This window comes from Exophiala aquamarina (genome assembly GCF_000709125.1).
Source record: "Exophiala aquamarina CBS 119918 chromosome Unknown aczIA-supercont1.11, whole genome shotgun sequence".
Classification (NCBI taxonomy): domain Eukaryota; kingdom Fungi; phylum Ascomycota; class Eurotiomycetes; order Chaetothyriales; family Herpotrichiellaceae; genus Exophiala; species Exophiala aquamarina.
Genome location: NW_013550577.1, coordinates 429,809 through 446,823, shown reverse-complemented (window position 1 = coordinate 446,823; position 17,015 = coordinate 429,809). Strand labels below are relative to the sequence as shown.

The window sequence follows — 17,015 nt, the reverse complement described above, 5'->3', positions numbered from 1 at the left end:
TGGACTTAGGACCATCCGAAACCTGGACGTGAAGGTTGCAATATACTAGTCGTACCAGTCGTGCAAGTCTGTCAATGAGCCATATCGCAACACAGGGCCATAGGTAGCCATCGTATTCTCTGTTCGTGAAAATCGCTGTGTGACTTCGTCTGGTGAGCTACACTTTACAGCAATCAACGTCTGAGGAGTTCCGGACTTACTAGAATAACCCAACAATAGTAAGAACCGAGAGGACAATGTGTATCAGAAGAAAGATCTCATAATGTCTCATGCGAAGCCAGACTGAGGAGAGACCCAGAAGCAGGCTCATCGTAATCGTGGCCTGTAGAGCAATTAGTAGAATTTACTAGCAGAGAGCCAATCCTCTGTACCATCCCTCCCATATACCAATACTTCTGCTTCCAGGAATATGTAAAATATCCATCTACTAGCTTTTAGTACACACTTACCGGCGAAGATATAGAGGAGGGACTTGGACTTACAGTTTATTTCAATAGCACTCCATCCTATGGAGTGTACGACTGCCTGAACAGTGGCAACCCGAGCAATATGTCTGTGGAAAATGTTGAAGGAGGAAAAGCTCCAGCCTGTTAACCAAAGGAAAATGTTGTTCCTCCCTGAAAACATCCACAAGAGAGGTAAATTGGCGTAAGAAATAATGCCTGTTCTGTCCGAGATATACCGCCATGCCTGAATAGCCCTGGTATAGCTTTAAAGCTTCGTTAATATGGTCCTAGATTTGTGCTTAGCACTGAGAATTGACTTACTATAGGTTAGGCTCGAATATTTCGTATGAGACACAGCATAAGATGAAGTTTAGTATCCAAAACAGGATGACGATGACCGTCTCCATCCGCGTTGGGATAGTACACCACCAGTACAGGCGTTGATGATGAGAACCAAATGCAGCTGGGATAATGAGATTTGCACGGAGCCAATGGTGAGCAGAATGAAATAGTGACAGAAGGCGAGAGGAACTGGCGCCGGAGTTTGGATTCGCTCCCACTCCTTCAACATCAGCAGCTGGTCTCCTTCGGCGAGAGTGAACAAAATGAGAAATTAATCGATTGACCATCCCTATAGTAAGGAGGCCGCCCCAGAATCCGTAAACTGCCCACCTATATAACCACAGCTTAGCGTTTGTTTCATTGAGCGGGAGCTAGATGGCTTCTCACCCGTATCTCTTATGAAGGACGTATTGCATTTCAAAGACTGTCTATAGCTCTTCAGTATACATTTCCGGTCCCTCGTCCACCGGCTGAAAACGTACCGTGGTCCTATACCCAGAATTATATAGGCTTTCCGACAATAGCACTGACGTGTTCCATAACTTCGTCGGATCAATATCATTATATACTACCACAGGGAGGGAGGCAAGATATTCGTCGGTAAGGAGAGGGAGTACTTCGGAGTATGGGACTAGTTCAACCATCCCATATTCGGTGCAATATCCTCCCCAGAGCTTGGCTCCTGCGTCGATCTGTTTTTGAGTGCAGAAGACCTTTGCAGAAGCCCAGAAGGAGGTGAGGAATAGACCGTGGGTGCACATACTCCCATAGTAGTCTTCTGGGTCACTATCCTCAAAGGCTAGCGAACTCAAGGCTGTTTGAATGCCATTAAGGCATTGCACGTCTGGGTCATATCCCCCTATGACAGGTGGGAGGAAAAGGGCGAAAGCTACTAAGAAGAGTGATATTTCCATCATGCAAGAGATTCAGTCGGCGGGATCGAAGATGTCCAAAAGTGACACTGGGTACAAACGTGTTCCTATAGTTATTTACACATAATCTTGTACTCAAAACAAAAAACAAATGCCGCTCAGTCAATACGATAACTCCTCGGCGCGGATCTGGTTCCTCTCCTAAATGATCATTACCAGCTCACGGAGAATCTTTCTCGCATCTTCTGGTATCACTCAACTGTCGCATATGCGATAGCGGAGGACACACCTGGAATCCCTGCGTTGGTCTAGATCACCAAACCATTCTGACGATGCTCACTAAATGCAAACGAAGGCAGCCCCGCCACGGCCCCCGCCTAAGTGATCCTTAACCATTCAGCGAGAGCACTATTCTGCACATCTTACTCGGCGATTTTGCCTTAGTCTTGCAACGTGGAAGAGAGAAAACTTTGATTGCCAACAGTTGTTCGAAGGGCGTGGGATCTCTTTCCAAGCTGAGATATCCGTGTTTTCGGCGAGGTTGACAGCTGGTATTGCTGACGAGAGTAAAAATTGATAGTATAGGTATGAATGGACCTTTGGCAACACATCCCCTGCAAATTGACGCCATGCCTACGCAACGAAGTATCGATCTACTATCCCAAGGGCTCATCATCGTACCGATCAGTCTGGGACTGATGAATCAAGATTACCTTCCTATCACGAACTTCCACGGTTACCTTATTCTCGTGGGGCATCAATTCTTTCGTACGGCCAATGTTGTGGAAGCGTATACCTAAACAAGCTGCACTAGGATTGGAGCAAAGTTAGGCTTATGGTTTTGGTGGCCACTGACATCTATTGATAGCCATCCACTGTGGAGCTTCGTCGCTTCCAAGAGTTGCACTGAAAGGAGTGTCTGGCTATATGGTGGAGTGACAAGCTGTTGGAAATACTGTACGCTCTGTTCCAAAGACATACTGCTGACAGCATCCGCCTTCCTTAAATGCGCACTTCATGTCTCGTGTTTAGTCTTTATTTAGTTATTTTAATAGCCTCAGTAGCCACCTAGGTGTTAGATAACTCAGAGTCTATATGTGAGAGCATATCTAGAGTAAGGCGTTACTCAAGACGTCCGGCCTCAAACTCTTGACTGAGTACCGGTTTTTAGGCGCTCCTTAGGGGCTGAGTGCTGGAAATTTCTGGTTGAAATTGGAGTAGACCCCGCTCGGGCTCCTGATAACACGTGCGTTACGTCAATATAGTTAGCGCTTTTCAATTAAACCGTATGGGTACGGTTCTGATGGAGCAGTCCACTACCGGCCAGATTGACAAGACCGCAGGGGTACGGAGTGCATGTTGCTGGGTGTCTGCAGTCCATGCAAACACGAGGTCGAACGGGTCTCGGCACGTCCTTGGCAAGTGGGCATGGTAGCGGAAAGTCAATCTAATCAGATAAGAAACTCGGAACGACGATGCACAGATGCGGCTACACTCCAGCATGGCAGTATGGACCTTACAACGCTTGCTTTCCATAGCTTTCACTTCGATAGTAACCGATTTGCTGGTTGCGTGCGGCTACCCAGATCACTTTGCCAAGCATGCTCCGACTTCAGGCCCTGCTTTCTATTACTTAATTGATGCTAGGCCGAAGTCGGCCTTTGGAAAAAAAAAAAGCGATTCGTGTCACCTGATAGACCTTGTGCCTCTCTCGTATGAGCGAGGTGATCATGCTTGCAGGATCAACCATTGCCGGGGCAGATGCATTTCTGCACTTGGCCTTCCTCCTGTGGCGTCACCATTTGGCATGGGGGTTTTGTCTCGGAATCACCAGTACGACTCACTCGGCTGTCCTCTTTGCGGTGGCATTTCTTTGGTTTACAGCGATCTCGGCGGGCCAGAAAATTGACCTTGATTTCGCACCGAACACTAGGTTGAGAAACTAGGCGAAGCACAGAAGCGGTCAGTAGGCAAAGAGAAAGATCGTCCATGCCATTGCCTTGGAGGATGAAGCGGAGCTCTCACACAATATGAACATTCGCTAGACTGGTGATCCTCTGGATAATATATAGTACGCTTTTGAATCTTCCACTGCGAATCATTTCGAACCCCAATTCAAGTCCTACAATTGAGAGATTACAGATTCACCATGGTCATGTTACGCAAGACATTCGTTCTTTCCTCTGTAATCGCGGCTGCCTTGGCCCAGGGCGATGACACACTCCCTGATTTGATTACCTTGATTAACCAAACACATGGATTCTCCTACCTCAACACGTACATCAATACCTATCCAGGGGTGAAAGACTCCGTGGCGGGGCTAACAAATATAACTGTTTTGGCACCTAGCGATACCGCAATTTATGAATTTTTCGAGGACCCGCGATTCGAGAGTCTTGAGGCTGGGGGGGAAGCTTACTTTCAGACCTTGATCTCCTACCACATACTTGAAGGGGTTCATGACAACATCACAGACTGGCTCCAGTACAGTACCCATCTGACTTCGCCTGAATACACCAATGTCACGGGTGGTCAAGTCGTGTTCGGTTACTATGACGACCATGGATTCCAGCTCGGGTTCTACTCTGGCGCGGACATATATGCAAATGCCCCTCCCCTACCCATCCCTTTTAATGGAGGGATTGTATACCCAATTAACAATATCTTAAATATTCCCGCTAGCCTGACTAAGGAGGTTTCTGGGGATTATAATGGAACATCTTTTATTGAGGCTCTCAATAGAACCGGGTTGAGGGATGAAGTCGAGCTTCTTAAGGACACTACCTTCTTTGTGCCAAACAACGCCGCCTTCGAATCCGTCGAACAGAGTCTCTCAGAACTCTCTACTGAGGATTTAGCTAAAGTACTCCAATACCATGTCGTCCCCGGTATAATTGCTTACTACAACACGCTGGTGAACGGCACTACCCTGACCACATTGCAGGGTCAGGAGTTGACGGTCTTTATCAATGAAGAAGAAGAAATGTTTATCAATGGAGCAGGAGTTAGCTCAGTTGATATCCCGGTGGCTAATGGCGTCGTTGTCATCATTGACAATGTGCTGAATCCACAAGCTAGTGTACAACCACCCGCGAATGATGCCGAGGAGGGTGTGCCTGCGTTCCCAACCGGGGGTTCAGGTACTAGCGAAGGTAGTGCATCAACAACAACAACAACAACAGCTGCAGCGGCTGCGGCGACCTTCACTGGGGCGGCAGCACCACTCAAGGCTGGAGCTGCAAGCCTCATCTCCTTGGTGGCCGCAGCAGCTATTGCCATTGTTCTCTGAGTGATTCAAAGATTAGGCAAATATCGTCATAAAGTGATCATGCATCACCGTGACCAACCTTCAATGAAATGGAAAGAAAGTAATAGTAGAACACGTTGAATGGAAGTAGTCAACGAATTCGAGGGAGACAGATATTGGAGTAGTCTTAGTGGCTCTCTCGTAATATAGATATCTTTTAGCACTATGCACAGAGATTGATCACCTCTTATCGTTCTTCAATGATTAGCTCAGTGAATCTGTGCGTTTTGGGCCACGGCTACGTCTTAAGAAAATGATGCTCAGTAAGCCGGGATTGTAGTTGAATATAATACCGATTCCGGCTTTGACACATTTATCTACCGTAAATCCCGCGTAAAAATCCCCGTAACAGATCTTGATTTGTGCCTTTAACAGCATACCCAGACGCCATATATTGTCTCCTCCACCCACAATAAGCTACAATTATCTATCACCATCAGACCATCATCTCATCATGTCCCCCTTTACGGTCATTAAACTTGTGTTAATTGCTACAAGAATGCTGCAGTGACTTGTTACGACTTCCAACTGGCTCTTAGGTCTTAGCGAGCGGAGAAAAGAGCAGACCAAGTCTTTGATAGTTTCTGGAACAAAGGTACAACATGTTAACCGCAGAATATATCGACCTCATGGGGAAAGTCTTTCGCTCTTCTATGGCGAAAGTCTACATGCACTTCTACTATCCTATATCTACCACTGGGTATTCGTAGAGCTTTACCACGCTGAAGTTCTCCTACGGCCTGTCTGGATGCTGCTTCACAAGGCGACGCACGCCTTAACTGAATGTGTATTACATGCACAATCAACCAAAAAAGGTTGTAACCCATCCTCTGTCGCCTGAACATTGCTCATTGGTGGCTGGAAATAAGACAATCAACCATTTTCTCGGATTCCTTTTTGGCAAACAGTGATCATGTTGGAAGTCAATAGGAGTTTGGAACTATGTCGTAAGCATGTCAACTGATAGCAAGCATGGCGGGATGTGCACGATCATAATTGAGTGTTGATGAAGCATCGGCCTTTTGTTGTATCATTGCTACTTCAGTTTCTATTCCAATGGAGTCCTTTTCATTAATAGTGCAAGATAACGAGTAATGAGCTAGTCATTACGCATTTTGTGACTCCGTGCATGCTCCCTATCCTTTCTGATGATTTGACCAAAGCTGAAGCCTAACAGATCTGCACTCGAGGGCTTTTCAAACTGCGGATGTAGCTCAGATCATGGCTAAAATGCCCATGGCCATAGCACCCAAAAATCCGGTTGAGGCAATGACATTTGTTGCCGCAGCGTTCTCTGTCTGCTGTGCCGGTCCACTGGATTCGGAAGCGCGTGTGCTGGACTCCGTAACTCCAGTGCCAATTGAATTGGTAGAAATCGTGCTAGGCGCAGTCTCAGCGCTTTCTGAAAGGCCCGAAGATGTGATGCCGGAGCTGGGTGCTGTGTAGGTTGTTGCTACGGCACTCTCGGAACCAGTTGACGTTGCAGTAGGTGATGCAGTAATTGAGTTGCGGGTTGTAGTGGGAAGTATTGAAGATGTGCCGCTGGGTGCCGACGAGATTGGAAGATCAATGTCGACATCATACGCAGAGCAGAGCGTCTCAGCAAATTCGATGACCACTGCGAGTTTGAGTCAGGCCGTCGAGCAATGAAAGTGCAGGACAAAGCTGGTATAAACATACATTCAACTTCACTAGGAGTGCAAACTGTAGGGATAAGTTGCACCAAGCCGTTGACAAAACCCTCGTTGGCACATATGCAGGCAATATCGGTTAGAGGGCAGTCAGAAGCACTAATGGCCTCAAGAATGGGTTGTTGCTGTTGGAGAATAGATGTCAGTATCTGGGACATCTTTCTACTAGACGATCATTCGTACGGCACATTGTGGTAGACTCGTAATGTCCTGGGTAACACTTGGTAGCGCAAAAGTCGCAACAATTGCGCCGATGGTGAATGCCCGCTTCATCTGGGCGAAGCTGGGTCCTAGGAAGCTAACAATAACTCTCTGTGTGAGAAAATCCTGTGAAGAGTGCAAGCAGGAAGCTGGCAATGGAGAAGCATGGTACAAAAGCGTCAATGATTGGCCGGGAGCGACCATGCTCTTCTTAACATCGTCTTTCCCATCAAGCCAAGCAACGCTCGCAGCTGCGAAATCGGAGGTGGTCTTGGACTCTTGGCCATGCAAGCGGAGGTCGTTTGGTCCCACCGTCCCAAGGTATTGGCAAACAAAAATCATTTCCATTTTCCCCGATCTAGTAACTAAAGTAGAGCAGTGGTCCCCTTGGAAGCTTTCGAGCGTTGCCATGTGGCATGTGTGATCTCGCAAGTTACATAGTAGCCTGACATTATGCGCGACAATGCCGGAGCTCGGTGTTCGGGATCCACAAGCAGTTTATCGACGTGGGAAAACTTCTCCGTTCGCGTGCAAAACTCTATTCCCACCACATGCCAAGGAATTGGCCGTTCCGCCCAGGTCATCCCGGACACCTCGCCAAAGGTTCCTCTTAGCCTTGTAATTGACTCGTGGGTCCCTCACCTAATCTGTCCAAAGGGGATAATGGGATTGAGCAATATGTACTGAATGACGTCCTGAGATGAACTAGTTTGGCATCGGCTTCTCACTTGCTTTTCCATGGTTTGTTGAGATTGGGAAAGATTTTCATTAGGTAGGAGGAATGCAGAACTTGGCTTTGTGGACCAATCGCTATGGTTCCACAAAAACTCCACCTACAATGAGGTGTCAGTGCCTACTATTGGAAATCTCGCAGCGGGAAATCGTAGCAATTACTAGCATCTACTTTGAGCGCAGTAGGAAGCTTCAATTGCCTCGCAAACTGCATGATTCTTACCGGGTGAAGTCTGCCGAGTATGCACCTACATACAATCACCAGAGATAAGATAAGATCCGCATCAGACAAGAACCATTCTGATTGCAGGATGAAAGGCGTGGGGGCATGTCCAAGAAGCGTTGGGTGGCTTGGTGCTTGAAGGCTTCTCGTAAACGTGTTTCGTAAGAACTTCCTTACCCAGGACCCATTGTTGAAATCACGAGCTAGCTATCCTCTTGCACCTGCTTCCAGACGAAGACCATTCTAAACCGGATGCACTCGTTCACAGAAATACCACCTTGGCTTTGAAAAGGAAAGTTACCAGTGAGACAGATTGTGACAGGTAAATACAATGACGGTATGTGTAAAGTATGAGACAGTGTAATTACAAACACAGTTACGCTTTTCTGCTTTCCCCATGTTACCTTACACTCCGCTTGGTTACTGAAGTTGATTCTTGGTAGTTATCAACCTACTTCACAGTTCGCGGCTGATGAGTTCTGGCATGGACAAGTTTCGTTCTTAGTACGCTTCATAATGTGCGAAGACATCCAGGTCACCGGCCACTTTCAGTAACTGACAAGTCCCATGGCCAACAGCCTGGAAATTCTCATAGTTTTATCACACAAACTTGATACAGCAACAACTCATCGGCGACAGCTCGGAAAAGTCACCTTTTCAACAACCTCTTCCTTGAGCAAATACATTGGTAATCGCCTTGACAGAAGGAAAGTTCGAGCTTCTGGGGAATCGAGTTGATTTCCCAGATAGCTATGTCTGCTGAATTGGCTCCTTGGGACCTTCATTCTGTAAGGTTACCAGAGCCATGGAAAACAACCTATGAGATTGAGATTGCATCTGGAGCAAACAAGATACTCACTCTAAAATTAGTACTCGCTGCACAACAGCTGTCAGGTTCACAGAATCTTCCTGAGCCTCTGCACAACGCTTCACTCGCATTCAGCGACCTCATTAATGACCCAAGCCCGACCATATTAGAAGCAGATGACAACTCAGCTTGGGCCCGATTTCATCTGAATTTGTTATCTTATGTTTCGTGGAGCGGTGCTGAGGCTCCCTCCGTTGGTCAGATCTGGGCCTTAATCTATGCAATCTTTACTCAATACCCCGAAAATGAGGCATTCAGACTTAGGCTTACTGGTACCAGCAGTGTTGGCCTGGCGACAGAGATCCTTGCTACTGGTATCGCAACTCCACGACCTAGACAATCTCGTCCTGGACATGCTCTAGATCCACCAACCGACTCTCAGGTCTTAGTTTCTCGCTCGGCATTCTGGCAAGGAGCAGCCTCGCCGTTTGGAACACGTCCTGTCTGGGTGAGCCATCCAAGTCTCTACAGCCACCTATCAAAGCCACTAGCCGCATACCCCGCCTATCCTTTAGAGTATACAGTCACTTTCAGCTCCGAAGGTCGTCCCGTACATGCACAACACCCTGTTCGACCACCGAAGCCACCTCGTAGCGCAACCATCTACAGTCGTTATATCCCAGAGCTAGACGAGTTCTTGTCCATGGACCAGTTAGACTGGCAGAATGAATCCCATCTGCAACTATTTAATCATTGGCAGAATGATCCTAGAGTATCTCGAAGTTGGAATGAGACTGGTACTTTAGAACAGCATCGAGAGTACTTGCGGAAGATTGACGAAGATGCACACCAGATGGCTATTCTAGCCCGCTTTAATGGAACCTATTTTGCGTACTTTGAGACATACTGGGCAAAGGTTAGTTTCCTTCACGCAATCTTTGCTGACTTAATACTTACAAAGCTCCAGGAAGATCATATGGGTGTTTACATCTCCCCTGCACCCGGTGATTGGGACCGTGGAAGGCACTCGCTAGTTGGAGATGTGCGATACCGGGGACCAGACCGAGCTTCAATTTGGTGGACTTGTTTGATTCACTATCTCTTCCTAGATGACCCTCGAACAACCACGGTGGTTGGTGAGCCAAATTACAGCAATGAAAAAGTGCTCAGCTATGATATGGCTAATGGCTTTCACATTCACAAATTAGCAGACCTTCCCCATAAACGTTCTGCTATCATGCGATGTGAGCGGATCAGATTCTTCCAGACAGCTACTTTTGCGTTAAAGGGCGCAAATGCTAAGGCGTCCCTGTTGAAGGCGCGGAAGACACGGAGACAGGCCAGAGCAAAAGAGAAAATACAGGCTAAACTATAGATCCGAAACGAAGGGTATCGGATGGCAAAAATGAGAACTGGGAGGAATGAAAATAATGCAAATGGCATTGCATTACATGTATTGAATTCTGCAACTATAATTACCTGAATCAACCCTTGGCACTTTGCCAGGCCTGGGGGTCTAAATCATAGTTTGCCTTCTTTCTAGGTTCGATATGAACTACGATGAGTAGCATTACTTCTTTATGCCATTGCTGAATTTCACTTGCTTATATAGAATTATATAGAGACGAGACGAAAACGGTAGGCAACAATAAATTAGTGTGCACATTGTAGGATCGGAAGAGAGGAGGTGTAATATGACAAAATCAATCGATGTAAAGGGATATAACGGCAATCTCTAATTACTATCGGACCATCGCTTCTCTGTAAGTAAACTTTTCCTACCTTGGCGAAATTTAGTAACTGGTGTGGAGTCTAGATTGAGCCCTTGAAGCTATACTTTCGAGACATTGTAGCTTGGCAATACCGACATTACCGACATTACCGACATTCAGTATTTACTTGTAGGAAGTCATCGTATTGCGTGCATGGCAAGCACCAATAGCCAAGAGTTCCACCTATGTACCGTAAATCGGAGATCGAAGCACTGGCGCAGCACCTTTCGACAGCTGCCACGTGCCTCAGTTGCTCACAAGACCTGTGAAAATTGAAATGAAAGAAGTGATCAGAGCATGATGTGACAAGATGATATTGCTGTCGACGAATCTAATTGACGCGCTTCCCCCGAGGCTACCACAGCCTCAACCTATAGTAGAAAGTGACAACACAGTCGAGGTAGCTACTATGCACAGCTCCGTTGATACGACACAAATCCGATGGGAAAGTGCACTACTTTACGACATTCCTAGTCTAAGTTCGAAGACTTCGGATGAACAAGTGAACTTCCTGATACTTGCATTCGCCTTGCTGATCTCAAGAGGTAATTTCAGCGACGAAGGGAGTTCATTCTCATGGGGATTTTACGAGCCGCCGTACAACGAAACCTCACCTCAGGTGTTCCCCAAGGAAATATACATGAAAGATCTTTCTGATCGGAACACGAACATACGTATGGCGTTGAAAACTCTCGAGGCTTTGCGGCGAGATCACGACAATGCGTGTAATCCTGGCTCGCTTATATGCATGACAGTGCAAGAAAGACAAGTTCAGAAAGAAGCCAGCGTAAGTTCGAGTCCCCTTTCTGATCATTTCAAATCACTAAATTACCCTATCCAAGTCAACAACAACCCTCTTTCTCGCTGCTAAGATTGAAGGGCAACGTCTCCTCCTATCAACCACAGATCAAATCATTAAATCTATACAACATATGGTGAAATTCCAAATCCCCGCTTTCATCGATATACTGCAGTCGATATTGTCCAATAATGAGCAGACTCTCACAAGTGCAGTGCAGATCGTTGAGAGTGAGTTGAAAGAGATATGGACTTGGAATGAAGTCGTACCACCGACCATAGAGTGCTGCATGCATGAAATTATTGTGGCAAAAGCGATTGAGCATCCAGAGAAGCCCGCTGTGATGTCATGGGATGGCGAACTCACATATGGACAACTCGACCATCTTTCGTGCCGACTTTCCGAACAACTGTGCCGCTTAGGTGTTGAAATTGGTTCATTCGTGGTCCTTTGCTTCGAAAAGTCGATGTGGACTAGTGTGGGCTTACTTTCCGTGATGAGAGCTGGGGGTACTGTCGTACTGATAGATCCATCACAACCAGAAGCACGGCTATCAACAATAGTCCAAGAAGTCCAAGCCAAATTTGTCTTGACTTCTCAAAGGCATGCTAAATTGGGTTCTCGTATTGGACCAGCCGCCCAAATAGCTGTCGTGGATTCAGGACTTTGGCAAAACAGTAAAGAAACTGGACCTCTCTCTTTACCATCTGTGCCACCATCGTCCCTGCTATACATTATCTTCACGTCGGGTAGCACAGGCAAACCAAAAGGGATTGCTATCTCACATGCTAACTTTACTACCGGCGCAATTCCTAGAGCCGAGGCAGTTGGATACAAACCGCATTCGAGAGTACTGGATTTCCCTTCATACGCATTTGACGTGAGTCTGGATTGCATGCTTTGTACGCTTTCAGTGGGCGGGTGCATATGTGTTCCTTCAGAAGAACAACGGCTTAATGACCTCAACGGCGCCATCAAATTGATGAATGTGAACATGGCGCACTTAACGCCTTCTGTGGCAAGACTTCTATCACTCGATGCTCTGACATCACTAGAAGTACTCGGATTAGGAGGTGAATCACTCTCCACCTCCGATGCTTTGAGCTGGAGCAAGACAACCAAGCTCATCATCGCATATGGTCCTTCTGAATGCACAGTAGGTTGCACCATTAACAATAACGTGCATGTTGATAGATCTTACACCAGCATTGGAAAAGCTGTTGGTGGAGTTACATGGATTGTTGACCCTGATGATCACAATCTATTAACACCTATTGGAGGAGTCGGTGAACTACTAGTTGAAGGCGGGATAGTAGGTGTCGGCTATCTCAATGATCCACAAAAAACCACCGAGGTCTTCATCGAAAATCCGGAGTGGCTGTTATCTGGATCCAAGATCACGCCGGGCAGGCGCGGTCGCCTCTACAAAACAGGAGACCTCGTGAAATATGACCCAGATGGATCAGGAGATATTTGTTTTGTTGGAAGAAAGGATAGGCAAGTCAAGCTCAGAGGACAGCGAGTGGAGCTGGCGGAAATTGAGCATCATCTGTTGACTAAGTTGCCGGAAGGCAGTCAAGTTGCTGCAGATGTTATCACCCCTGGGAGCAAAGACCGTGAGCCAGTGCTCGTCGCTTTTGTATCCGAGGATAAAAGAAAACAACCACCACTCAACTTTGAAGGTTTACCTTTCTCAAGCGAGCTTTGCCGCTGTCTTGAACACATCAATCCCTATTTAGCAGAGGTCCTTCCCCGCTACATGATACCCATAGCCTATATTCCGCTGCCCACCATGCCGCTACTTGTTTCTTGCAAGATCGACAGGAAACGGATCCAGGATATCGGACGCTCTATGACGTTGCATCAACTAGCAAAATACGCGGTAGGGGTTGTGGACAACCAGAAGCCTCAGACGGAAACGGAGATACTTTTACAGAAGATCTGGAAGAGCCTGCTTGGGGAAAGTCTCCAAATAGGAACAAGTGACAGTTTCTTTGCCCTGGGCGGAGATTCGCTGAAGGCAATGAAGCTTGTCGGCGTTGCTCGAAAAGCAGGCCTGTCCTTGACAGTTGCGCAGATATTTTCGACTCCAACACTCTCACAGATGGCGTCAAGCATTTCTCGTATCAACTACGAAGCAGTTGAGGAGATCGGTCCCTTTTCACTACTTGATGTAGATTGGAAGGAAGATAATGCCAAAGTCCAAGTAGCGAGGCTCTGCAGCATTGCTTCTCAAGATGTTGAAGATGTCTATCCATGCACCCCATTGCAGGAGGGATTCATGGCATTGTCTGCCAAAGTCGAAGATGCCTACATTGCACGAAGAGTGCTCGAAGTTCCCAGTCTTTCAGTCGCCCATCAACTCAGAGCTGCCTTTGCAAATATATCTCCAACTAGTCCAATTCTACGTACTCGCATTGTGCAAGTACCTTCGCGCGGCCTGATGCAGGTTATCGTACGGGGTGATTTGTCATGGACTCTGAGCGATAGCCTTGACGAGTATTTGTCAGAGGATAGCAAAAAGCAGATGGCGCTTGGTGATGCCCTTGCAAGGTTCGCCATTATCAAAGATGATACAAAGCAGAAGATTCATCTCGTCTTGACGATGCATCACGCTCTGTATGATGGATGGTCGATGCCCCTCATCGTTCACCGGATTAATGAAGCATATAACGGGGTGAGGACCGAGGAGCCTATGCCTTTCAAAGCTTTCATTAAATACCTCCAAAATAATGATCACGCGACCTCGGCTAAATATTGGAAAGACCAGTTGCAAGGAGCTACAAGTCAGCACTTTCCCCCATTGCCATTCCCAGGTTACCGACCTCAGGCGGATTCTCTCCTCGAGCACTACACCCAACTCCCTTGCACTAGCAGTTCGTATACCACACTAGCAGTCGCAATTAGAGCAGCTTGGGCATTAGTTGCAGCTCAATACACATCGTGTAATGATCCGATCTTTGGAGAAACGCTCTCTGGCCGAGATTCTGCTGTCCAAGGAGTGGAAGAGATCGAGGGGCCTCTCATTACTACAATCCCAACGCGAATTCATGTGAACTGGAGCTCTAAGATCACAGAGTATCTACAAACCGTGCACGAGCAAGCTATCCTTCGTATCCCTTACCAACATATGGGCCTTCAGCACATTAGGCGGCTCAGCCCTGATGCCCTTCACGCTTGCGAGCTTCGAACAGGCATGGTATTACATCCAAACGCAGAACAAGCTCAGACGAAAGAAATGGACTTGGAGCGAAATCCGGCTCTCGGCTTTGTTCCAGCTAACGATATTGAGGCTGCAAGGGAAGCGCTGAAGTTCAATTCTTACGCGTTAATGCTGGTTTGTTCTCTTGATAGCCGAGGATTCTTAACAATGGCAAGCTTTGACTCCAAGACTGTCGATATACCCCACATGGAAAACATCCTCAATGAGTTTGGCCTAACAGTACAGGGATTGTGCAACGGAGCAGACAGGGAACTTTCAAGCCTTCAGCTTTCAAAATCTCTGGACCGTCAATGGATTAGCGATATTGGTCCGTACAGCATAGACAACAAGGAACTGAGTTTATCTGAGAAACATCTGACTCCAGCATGGGATCGGGACCCACAAAACCCTGGAACACTTTTGCCTCAATGCATCATTGACAAACCCTTCACTGATGTTGTTGTTGTTGCAAGGCCGTCGACACTATCAGTCAGCGCACCAGATGGGACCTTGGAAAGACTTCATGACAACTCCTATGAAAAAGGCTGTCTTTGTGCTCCTGAACGATTCGACAACTATAGTAGTAACGGAGCGGTGGTAATACCTCCTAACAAATATGAGGGCACAGTTGTAAATGGTCTCGATCGACAAGATAGCTCTGTTACCGCTAGCAATGCACCACAGCCGGCACCCAAGCTTGACCACCTGCGTCGATTATGGAGTCGAATTCTTAAAGTGCCTGAACAAGAGATAGGTCTGAGAAGTGATTTCTTTGCTCTGGGCGGCGACTCAATCGCCGTCATGAAATTAGTCTCTGAGATCCGGATGCAAGGATTCAGGCTGACAGTGGCTGACGCATTCGCACATAAGCAGTTAGATAAAATGATGGACAACCTAACTGCTGCTACTCATCCTCAAGAAAAGTCCAGCAAAATTACACCATTCTCAGCTATCCACGCCGCAGATACGAACACTTTCGTGTCCCAGGTAATTCGACCTCTCCTTGTTCGACCAAACTGGAAGATTGTGGATGTTCTACCGGCGCGACCGCTACAGAGCATTGCAGTGAAGGGAACTACTCAGCTTCCACGTTACTCAGTGAGATATGAGTTGGTCCACTTCGCCAGCCCTGTGGATCGAGTTCGGCTGTTTGAGAGCATTCAGAAACTGGTTTTATACAATGAAATCCTGCGAACCGTCTTCGTCAGGCATGATGGGAACTATTACGCTGTCGTACTCGAAGAATTACGAGCGCCAGTCGAGGAGTTCCATATCGACGGTGATGTCGTGAAGTTCTCGAGAGCATTATGCAACCTTGATATCCAAACAAGGATGCCACTGGGTTCGGAATTCATCAAGTTCTTTTTCGTGGAAGGTGGCCTTGGAAAGAGCTCCTTGATAATGAAAATTTCTCATGCTCAATACGATGAGATATGTTTATCGACACTCTTACATCAACTATCCGCGCTCTACGAGGGGAGACCTATAAAGGCCGCGGTGCCATTCTCGGCATATATGTACCACATTCAAGGCGAGAACATTCCTCAGAGCATCCCCTACTGGAGGGACTTGCTGAAAGGTTCGTCGCTGACTATTCTGCGGCCCGACATAGTTCTCAAGTCAAACCGCATTGGTTCCCTCAGCAAAAGCTTCGATATCACTGGCCGCAACAAAGAGATCACTATTGCCACTCTTCCTACTGCAGCCTGGGCGCTTACTCTCGCTCGTCGATTATTTATCCGTGATGTCACATTCGGTGAGGTCGTTAGTGGCCGAAATCTAAACTTTCCGAGTTGCGATATGGTCATGGGACCGACCTGGCAGTATATCCCAATTCGCGTCAAGTTTGAGGAGAACTGGACGGCGCTCGAACTTTTATGCTTCGTCCAGCAGCAGCATATTGCAAGCAGCCGTTTCGAAGGCATAGGAATGAACGAAGTGGTCCCAAATTGTACCGATTGGCCTGCCACAGTAGACTGGTTCGACTCGGTTGTCCATCAGGCTGTTGACCAGGTAACAGACCTATCCTTCCTATCCGCGTCCAGTCAGTTAGAAACGGTTTATCCCCACTCAGAACCCCTACGGGAATGGAAGATCCAAGCATTTGTGAAAGACAACACAATGACATTAGAGATTGTCACATTCGAGGACTGGCTGGGCTTTGCGACCTCGCTTTTGGAAGACATTGGTGCCAGTATGGATCAATTGGTCAACAAACCCTGCAGCTCTTTATTTAAGGACATCCTGGAAGATCAGATTCACAGTCCTCCAGGGACAAACTTGACACTAAATGGAGGAAACAGTAACATTGCCGCGAATACGAACTACGATGCTTCTGCTGACTTGAGCGAGACATTCTACTGAACTGCAGCGTTCGATGTTGCGGTAGACCCTCGTCAATATGTATTCAAGTATGTCCCACTTCAAATATCGTCTAAATATTAGAATGGAAATTGACTAGATTGACACATGTCTACGCGCTTAAGTTGGCTTCACTTACACTAGATGGGAAGCATCACTGGTACGAGAGGAAGCTGTAAGAATGTTTTCTGCAAATCTATGGAAATGCCAATCACATATAAATTTTCTCAAAAGACCTTCAATCTCCTTCTACGTGCGA

The 17,015-nt window shown here is 47.0% G+C and overlaps 4 protein-coding genes across 4 annotated transcripts; 3 read left to right on the top strand and 1 right to left on the bottom strand.

Annotated features, from left to right (window-relative positions):
* Positions 1-3,809: 3,809 nt before the first annotated feature.
* A1O9_09854 (uncharacterized protein) lies at positions 3,810-4,949 on the top strand (the record flags this gene model as incomplete). The annotated part of the gene is made up of 1 exon (XM_013401195.1): positions 3,810-4,949. One exon carries the CDS (start codon positions 3,810-3,812, stop codon positions 4,947-4,949), a length of 1,140 nt encoding a protein of 379 aa, XP_013256649.1.
* A 1,232-nt stretch (positions 4,950-6,181) lies between these two features.
* On the bottom strand, positions 6,182-7,207 carry A1O9_09853 (uncharacterized protein; the record flags this gene model as incomplete). The annotated part of the gene is made up of 3 exons (XM_013401194.1): positions 6,182-6,585; positions 6,648-6,783; positions 6,842-7,207. The coding sequence occupies 3 exons, from the start codon at positions 7,205-7,207 to the stop codon at positions 6,182-6,184; spliced, it is 906 nt and encodes a 301-aa protein (XP_013256648.1).
* Positions 7,208-8,566: 1,359 nt separating this feature from the next.
* Positions 8,567-9,997, top strand: A1O9_09852 (uncharacterized protein; the record flags this gene model as incomplete). The annotated part of the gene is made up of 2 exons (XM_013401193.1): positions 8,567-9,538; positions 9,584-9,997. The coding sequence occupies 2 exons, from the start codon at positions 8,567-8,569 to the stop codon at positions 9,995-9,997; spliced, it is 1,386 nt and encodes a 461-aa protein (XP_013256647.1).
* An 806-nt stretch (positions 9,998-10,803) lies between these two features.
* A1O9_09851 (uncharacterized protein) lies at positions 10,804-16,759 on the top strand (the record flags this gene model as incomplete). The annotated part of the gene is made up of 2 exons (XM_013401192.1): positions 10,804-11,181; positions 11,237-16,759. The coding sequence occupies 2 exons, from the start codon at positions 10,804-10,806 to the stop codon at positions 16,757-16,759; spliced, it is 5,901 nt and encodes a 1,966-aa protein (XP_013256646.1).
* Between the last annotated feature and the right edge of the window lie 256 nt (positions 16,760-17,015).